Source organism: Poecilia formosa, unplaced genomic scaffold (genome assembly GCF_000485575.1).
Source record: "Poecilia formosa unplaced genomic scaffold, Poecilia_formosa-5.1.2 Scaffold213, whole genome shotgun sequence".
Taxonomy (NCBI): Eukaryota; Metazoa; Chordata; class Actinopteri; order Cyprinodontiformes; family Poeciliidae; genus Poecilia; species Poecilia formosa.
In genome coordinates this window covers 178,807-187,247 of record NW_006800152.1, presented here as the reverse complement: position 1 = coordinate 187,247, position 8,441 = coordinate 178,807, and the positions used below count along the sequence as shown (strand labels likewise).

Below are 8,441 nucleotides of genomic sequence, written 5' to 3'. Positions count from 1 at the left end.
CTTCCTGGTTCTCTAGAAAACCATAGGCTGATTTTTCTAAAGCAGGGGTGTCCAAAGTCGGTCCTCGCATCCTGCATGTTTTAGTTCTCTCCCTAGTGGTTGTAACAATCTCCTCAGGAAAAAATTTATTTCGATTTGGGCTAAAAAAAGAAAAAGTTACTTGAATGCGACGAGGATGGGATTCGAACCCACGCGTGCAGAGCACAATGGATTAGCAGTCCATCGCCTTAACCACTCGGCCACCTCGTCCTCCTGGCAACGTATGCATAACATTTAGGGTGTTGAGTATTCAGACCCCAAACTGCCTTTCTGCGTCGTTACATTTAATTTTTACTGACTGAACCTAAAAAAAACGCTGCATTTTGTTGCAGCTAGGCCAGATGTAGCTGGGAGGAGAGGCTAGCATTCTAGTCTACTGTGGTAATGCTAGGCTGGTCCGGACCCAGCTTTTACCTGCGTTTCGTTTGCCTCTGAAGTCAAAACTCTGAGCTGGGTTTGACAGCCTTCCAGTTCCATAGTGGACACTGTTCGCAATACCTTTTAAAACCATCATTTTAAGCTTTGTTTTTCGATCAGCAGACACCGCTTTTAATTTCTTCAATTTAGAGTCGCAAGCGCTAGTAGCCTAATTAATTTTAGACAAGCTTTTCTTTTAATAAAACGTGTTTCCATCAGCTTACTGAAATGAAAGTCGACGTTACAAATCAGAACTAGGGTAGTCGGAGTTGCTCCCTCTTTTCAAGTAGGAAGTCCGACTTCGGAATGCGTTCCAGTTCACTTTTTGACTGGGAAATCGTAATTTCAAAGTTCCGATTTCCCGGAACTTTGAAGGAACACACATCTTCTGCTTCTGTTATTATACATTTGCTGGATGTAAGTTAACGCTTGTTGCAATGACCTCACAATTTTAGCCGGTTGCCTTTGAACGCAGAGAAGCTTTTGTTTTTGTACATTTAATTGGCCGTGGAGTGTAGAGCGTTTCCTTATCCCTGTCCCTGTGAGGGTAGGTCTGTCAACTGTGCTTTCAATTTGCAAAAGAAAAAAACCCCTCAAACTATGAATTTATATTTATCAAATTGAAAGAAAAAACAACTGTTAAACAATTTCACCATTTGAAAGAAATCAAAACTGCTTTTCATGTTTATTTAAATGACCAGACATTCTGTTCTGTTTCTGAAATCAACAAAAATGCCCTTCTGAAAGATATAGAGGAATTCAAGGCCTCTAGAAATTCCCGGTGTATTGGGCTCTTTACTTCCTTCTTTCACCTAAATTAAAAGGCTGTCGAGTCAAAAAGTGAATATAGGAACCACTAGTTTTCCAGTCATTTAATACAATCTTCTAATCAAATATCTGTCCTTTTTCACTTTTAAGCCATAGTCACCTGGTATAAGTTTCTTGTAAACTCGCCAATCGAAATCTGCTGAATCTAAACAAACTTAAACACTCCTAGGAAACTTCACCAGGATTTACAGTCAGCTGGTGTTTTGTGTTTTTGAAATTCACTGTGGAATATCTCATAGTCTTCTTAGTCATCTGGATTTATGTTGCTAGTTAACATTAGCGCACAATATAAGATGCTAGCAGTTAGATTAGATAATACCCTATCAGATACAGTTCAACAACAAACAAGCAGGTGCACATGTGAGAACTACTTGCTGTAACAATCAGTAACAGCGTGAGTCAAAGTCCTTTGGTTCATCACCATAAACCTGATCCCCTTCGAACACATTGGAGGGCACACTTAAACCAGCAGCAACATTTAGTCACACACACTTTCTATCACAATGGAGAGAGGACTCTTTCTGCTGGGGCTTGTGGTTTTGACTACATCCTTCACCGTAAGTACTGAATATATACAGAATTCATAGTGAGTGTTACTGGTTTTAATTGCACTCACTTTTACTGGATTTGCTTTGTTCAGATACCGCGTTTCAGTGAAGTACACGGTACGTAAAATGGGAGAAAATTTCTATTATGATTTTTTTTATAACAATAAGATACAATTTGTCAGGTAACAAACCCATGTGTATGTATTGCAGAGGTGTACGAGAATGGCGAAGATGAGAACCCCATCCTAAACATTGGTAAGCAGTGACAGTGCTTGACTTCATAACATTAACTTTAAAACAAAGACGTTGAATCGTGGTCACTTTTGCTGCAGATTCTGATGCTGACCTCTTTGAGGGAGACATTTTGCTTCCTGTAAGTTGGAACCAGACGATTTTTCTTTTGCTAAATCACGTCAATGTCAGTAATTATTGAGAGCTGTTAGGCCTTGTACTCCTTAGAGACTAAAGGGCAACATCTCTTTGAGATAATAGTGTGTTTTTTGATTGGGTGTTTTACTTAAGTAACTTTATGTTGCAGAAAGAAAAGAATGCCCTGGTCAACCAAAGATATAGGTGGAAATTTCCAATCCCTTACATTCTTGGGGATGATTTAGGTGAGCTCATATAAAGCGGAGGATACTCTCACTGAATGATTGTATTCAAACATATGAGTAGTTGATTGAGTTCAAAGAACAGAATTGATAAATTCCAGAGAAATAAATGCTGTAAAAGTAGGTTAACATTTAAATATTGCTGAATGAAATATTAAGTCAACTGATAGCTTACAATGTAGAGCAAAGGGAAATTTACATGGGATTTACTTTGGATGCAGTACCACGCATCATTTAAAGTAATTTAAATTGCTTCAGCTAAGTTTAACTTCCAGAGTTTCAGTGACTGAACCTTTGAACAAATCCAGAAAAAATGGGGCAGAGAGAGAAAAGTAGGTTAAATGAAACACTAGTTTCTAAAATAAAACCTGTTATTTACAAATCAATTGGTAGGAAACACAGTGAGATAAGTCCTAGAGAACTAAGTTTAAAACCCATAATAGAGCATGGTGAGGGTTCTGTCATGCTGTGCGACTGTTTAGTTCCCTCATGGAATAAAGATGTTGAAAACAAGATGAAAACAAAATTACTTTAATTATATATATTATTATTATTATTATTTTAAAGACCTGGAAATGAATTGTCCATGTTGACTGAGAATTTAAACCAATACATTAGCAGCTCTGAAACATCTATCAATATCTTTAGAGCCTGTGAGTGACAATAAAGACCATTAATTATTCCTGAGATGTTTGTTGTTCACATTGTACTTGATCATCCTGTCAGTTCCTTTTTCTTTTGTTCAGATCTGAATGCTAAAGGTTGCGTCCACCAGGCGTTCGAGATGTATCGTCTCAAGTCTTGTGTTGACTTCAAGCCGTATGAGGGAGAGAAAACTTACATCAAGTTTGAGAAGAGGGGAGGGTAAAGCAGTAACTGTCTTTTCTGTTCACTCCATGTCCAAAATATCGAGCTATATCCAGAAGTTTTGACAATTTTTTGCAATTGTCAAATCTGTCAAAATGGTATAAGCATTCTGAACTGTTCCATGAAAACCTAATATGTTCTTTTCAAATGGGTTAGTTTTAAATAAGATGCAATGGGGCACATACCTTTCAAAAATTCACAATTTTATCACATCAGTCCACAAGCAACACCCTTTTCATCGTACTGTGACAGTAGTTTGTAGTTTTGTGTGCAAAACTTTGTCAATATCCCGCTAATGTTAAAAAAACCCCACAATTTCGAAATTGTGGTGTTTCCGTTGAATAAGAAGTCACACATAAATACGTTTGTTCACATGCTAAGTCATAGAAAAACCATAGCGCCCCATCATCCTCCTGCCACTTCCTGTCATCTTTTTCGTCTTTCATCAGCATCGGATCATTGATCAAGTGATTTGCGTGACACGAAAAAAAGTGTTTCCATTAGTTTAGCAAAAAAAACCCAACAACAAACAAATTTCGAGCCATGTGGCTAAACAAAACCACATCAAAACTTTTTATTAGAAAACGTGTTTCCATTAAGCTAATTTATTTTCGTAATTCCAATTTGCGCAACTGTATGGCCAATGGAAACGCAGAAACAAACATCACTGGAGTGACTTGTATTGATGGGACATTCTGCCTTTAACCAGCTCCCTCTCCTGTCAGGTGCTTCTCAAGCGTTGGCGACCAGCAGAATGGTCAGATCTTATCTTTGGGAACAGGCTGTGACCATAAGGCTGTGATTGAACACGAGCTGCTGCACGCTCTGGGATTTTACCATGAACAGTCTCGTACAGACAGAGATGACTATGTTGACATTTGGCTGGACCAGGTGACACCAGGTACCTCCGGCACCTGAATATGTGAAGAATGAAATGATAGTTTGAATGTTTTTCAGTTGTTTGACGTAAAGATAAAATCCTCTGCAGGACTTGAGCACAACTTCAACAAATACAACGATGACTTCATCACCGATCAAAACACGGCGTATGACTATGAATCTGTTATGCATTACCGACCCTTCTCCTTCAACAAGAATGAATCCATTCCCACAATCACCACCAAAATCCCAGAGTTCTACAACATCATCGGCCAATACCTTGACTTTAGCAAGATGGACACCCTGAGGCTCAACCGGATGTATAACTGCTGTATGTATATTTTGCAAAGTCAGCTTCTTATGGACTTTCTAGCTAGAAATATAAATTCCCAGAAATAAACATTGAAGTTGCCCCTCTCTTTTACCATAGCTGGGCCTCTCACCCTTCTGGATCAGTGTTCCTTTGAGTATGCAAGCATCTGTGGGATGATCCAGTCTTCTAATGACGATGCTGACTGGGTCCATTTGAAGAGCAGTGCAGGGGATGAGGATCATACGCTCCTGGGAAGGTGCAGAGGTCAGAGTTGAAGAAGTTCACTTCTAAAACCCAACAAAACTGAAGTTCAGACTTTTAAAAGACTCCCCTTTCACTTATCTCCAGATGCAGGATACTTCATGTACTTCAACACCCGGACCGGAGACCCTCTGCAGTCTGCTCTACTAGAATCCCGAACCTTTTACCCCAAAAGGAAGCTCCAGTGTCTGCAGTTCTTCTACAAGATGACTGGAAGCGCCCAAGACAAGCTAGTTGTATGGGCCAAGATAGACGACGGCACCGGCACTGTCCGCAAAATGAGGAAAATACATACCTTCTATGGTAAACGGGACAAGTTTCAGAGTCGCTAACAGGAGTTTTTCCTTGAAATTCATTGAAGCTTATCTAATCCGATTTGCATGCAGACAGTATGAGCCACAGTGAAACAGGTGCACAAGTGAATAAATATAGTATTCAAATTAAGATATTTTTAAAAACTCTCAAATAGGCTATCCTGATGGAACAACACCTACCTTTTGGCTGCCGTAACATTCCAGGAGCCTAAAGCGTGTCAAGTGTTACTGGGCCTAGGTATCTCTGTTCCCCAAACTGCATTTTCTTTCAAATAATTTAGATGTGCTCTACAAAAAAATTTAAGAACAGGCAAATTCTCTGCAAATAATTTGGAGTTATGTTCTACAGAAAAATCTAAAAATAGGTGGAAGTCCACTGTATGTAAAGTTTTCTACAAGATATACATCAATTACAGGCTGATAAATAAATTTAACATGTAATACTTTTTTCTCACATTCCTATTTTGAGTAATCAACACTAATGACTTAAAAGGTAAACTTTCAGATATGGATTTTTATCAACTGTTTAAGACAGATTTTCCCTTCCAGCTGCCATTAGACTTTATGCTAAATTAGGCGAATTGTTAATGCTGGCTTGCACACATTGACAAATTCTAAAACTGAATTTGTCAATGCGTGATGGCTGATCATGGTAACAACTTCTATAAATTGCTATTTAGGTTAAGCTAACAGCACAAGACCAAACAGTTATTTCCCTTTTTATTTTGGCATATCAAGCTAATGTCTTTCTGGGTCAAGAGTAAAAATCTATTTACAGATAAAAGTATATTTTTCACATTGTTGCAGGAAAAAACCCACAATAATACTTATGAGCCATGTTTAGTGCCTTCCCCAAAATAGTGTTTACATTTGAAGTAGTAAATGTGGAAGAATTTTTCCTGATCAGAACTTCTTGCTCAATATTGAACAATGTCTTTAAATTAACCTTGTTACTATGCTATTTCTTAAACATTAACCTTTGCTTTCTATCCAGCCGATTCTGAACACTCTTGGAAGATTGCCCATGTTCCATTGGAGATAGACGTTAAGTTTCGCTATGCTTTCCAAGCCACGCGCGGAGACCCCACCTCTTCCACTGGAGGCATCTACATCGACGACATCAGCCTGACGGAGACACACTGCCCAAACGCTGTGTGGACAATCCGTAACTTCTCCAAGATCATGGAAACGGCTAATGTCGACACTGTTCTTGACAGCCCTCGCTTCTACAGCCGCGAAGGCTACGGTTACGGCATACGTATCATGCCACTGAGCAGTTACAGTGATTACACTGGGAACTATGTAGGGCTCTACTTCCACCTGACCAGTGGGGAGAACGATGCTGTGATGAAGTGGCCAGCTGTCAACCGACAAGCCACCTTGGTGGTGATGGACCAAGACCCAGATATTCTGCAAAGGATGTCTTCTGCTCGCAGCCTCACCACTGATATGACGAGTGAGTACGTCTCTTTGCCCTGAGGGAAAAAGGACCAACATGACAGTAAAAACCACAGCAAAAATGATGGAATTCCAATGTAAGATGTACTCACCCTGTGATTTTACTTCATCAAAGGAACCGCCTAATAGAAACAACACCAAACTTACTACTTATATCAATTTAACCTAACGCCAGGTGGACAACATCTATGTTGTCATTTCCCACATTAGCTGTTGCAGAGGTACACCATGCTACCATGGGATTTCAGGGCGAGGAGAAGAGAGCAAGATGAAGACAGACCAATGGCAGCTTGGGTGTAAACTTAATTTGCTAGCAGTAACTGGATGCCACTTTGGGAGACAGAATTTACTTTGACAAAATTTTTTTAACATTGATCTTTATACCTGCTTTCATCGGTAATGTTAGTTACCTGTCTAACACAGGCTGTTCTACATCATCATTCAAGGTGTGGAATCCTGTTCCTCACTGTGTTTCTGTTCTTGTTGCTTTTAGTATCATCAGATGGACAGTATTTGTGGGATAATCCCTCCAAGGTCGGCAAGTATGACTCCTCCTGTCAGTGCTACCGAGGCACATCACGGGGATGGAGGAACTTCATCAAGTACTTTGACCTCAGGCGGCGCAATTACCTCAAAGATGATGACCTCATCATCTTTGCTGATTTTGAAGGTTAGTTTTTTTTTTGACTCAATCAATAAAAGTTTGAGATCTAATTCTCCCACAATGCAAACAAAATTTTTCCTTCTCTATAGACATAACATCACTCATCAAAACAGAAGTTCCTATTGTGTCGCATGACTAAGGATTTTATAACACAACAAACTGGTAAGTAATTACAAACTGTATTATTTTATTTAATGTTCCACCAACAAACATTGTGAAATGTTTGTTTTTGTTTTTGAAGCACTTAATTGGAGTACATGGAGCTGGAATGAGAAGAAACATCTGTGAAGATGACGGCACAAGATGTATTAGAAGATATTACAATGCATTAAGAAATGTCAATAAAAGCCTTAAACAAGAATGTGGTTTGGTGTTCCATAAAGATTTGATACATTTGTTTTGAGTCACTTAGGAATATGTATCTTAAAGAAAAAATGTGTTTAATAGATTTGATGCTTTTGTGGTTCAGCAAAAAAAAAAAGAAAAAAAAAGAAGACCCTAGGGGTCTTAACAAATACCTACGCAAAGTACTAATAAATTGTTCCTCTACATTTTTCTTACTTTAGGTGAGATGTAAACAGACACTGACTAGAAAGTTGCACACAGACACGAGTTGGCCCCCTGTACCTTCTTCATATCAAATGAAATCAGTGTCAACCATTTATGCAGCAAAAATGTTTGTGCCGCTATTATTTTAAAAGTATTAAATGTTTCCTGAGGTTATGAAATGTCAACCAACCCCTTCGCTTTCACAAAATCAAGCATGATATCCAAGAACTCTGCTGTTTTGTTTTGAAGATATTCAAGATATTAATGAATGTTTAAAGGTCAAAAGGTTAGCCAAATCTCCCACTAACAAATCAAACACAATTGGTGCCTAATATTTATGGTTTTAACAGCTTTAAATTCAGGTTTTAACCACATGGCGTTTTTATTAATGAAGTGTTAGCCCCCTTTTTGCTTTTTATAACAGTTGTTTTTATAAATAATACCAAAACATTATTTATTTTTTACCTTTTTGTCATAGCAAACCTTTGTTTTCCAGTTTTGCCTGGTTCAGCTGATTTTTAAGTACACTTTTCCAACTCTCAGGATCGCCTGATCGTGATTTTTTTTTCAAGCAATTATAAGAAACTCCGATACACAGGAAAATAATGCCACTGTCACAAAATCTCAATGTTTTCACTGCTTTTGACAGCTTAACAGCGAGCTGGAGCCAACATTACCTGTCTGGACACAACA

General features: G+C 38.5%; 1 protein-coding gene and 1 non-coding gene across 2 annotated transcripts; one reads left to right on the top strand and one right to left on the bottom strand.

The window, feature by feature from the left end:
- Positions 1-167: 167 nt before the first annotated feature.
- On the bottom strand, positions 168-249 carry trnas-gcu (transfer RNA serine (anticodon GCU)). The gene has a single exon. It is a non-coding gene; the product is annotated as a tRNA-Ser (tRNA).
- An 872-nt stretch (positions 250-1,121) lies between these two features.
- Positions 1,122-7,560, top strand: mep1a.1 (meprin A, alpha (PABA peptide hydrolase), tandem duplicate 1). Its single transcript, XM_007567737.2, has 14 exons — positions 1,122-1,841; positions 1,925-1,949; positions 2,043-2,087; positions 2,165-2,205; positions 2,371-2,446; positions 3,190-3,307; positions 4,036-4,211; positions 4,299-4,520; positions 4,620-4,766; positions 4,851-5,066; positions 6,072-6,533; positions 7,029-7,205; positions 7,289-7,361; positions 7,441-7,560. Exons 1-13 carry the CDS (start codon positions 1,788-1,790, stop codon positions 7,336-7,338), a joined length of 1,809 nt encoding a protein of 602 aa, XP_007567799.1. The 5' UTR covers positions 1,122-1,787; the 3' UTR covers positions 7,339-7,361; positions 7,441-7,560.
- The last annotated feature ends 881 nt before the right edge of the window (positions 7,561-8,441 follow it).

Bases quoted from the DNA above. Each gene is read 5' to 3' on its own strand.
- mep1a.1 (XM_007567737.2), top strand. From the start codon at position 1,788: ATGGAGAGAGGACTCTTTCTGCTGGGGCTTGTGGTTTTGACTACATCC. The intron at 1,842-1,924 runs GTAAGTACTGAA...TGCTTTGTTCAG, and splicing joins TTTTGACTACATCCTTCACC to ATACCGCGTTTCAGTGAAGT. The intron at 5,067-6,071 runs GTAAACGGGACA...CTTTCTATCCAG, and splicing joins GAAAATACATACCTTCTATG to CCGATTCTGAACACTCTTGG.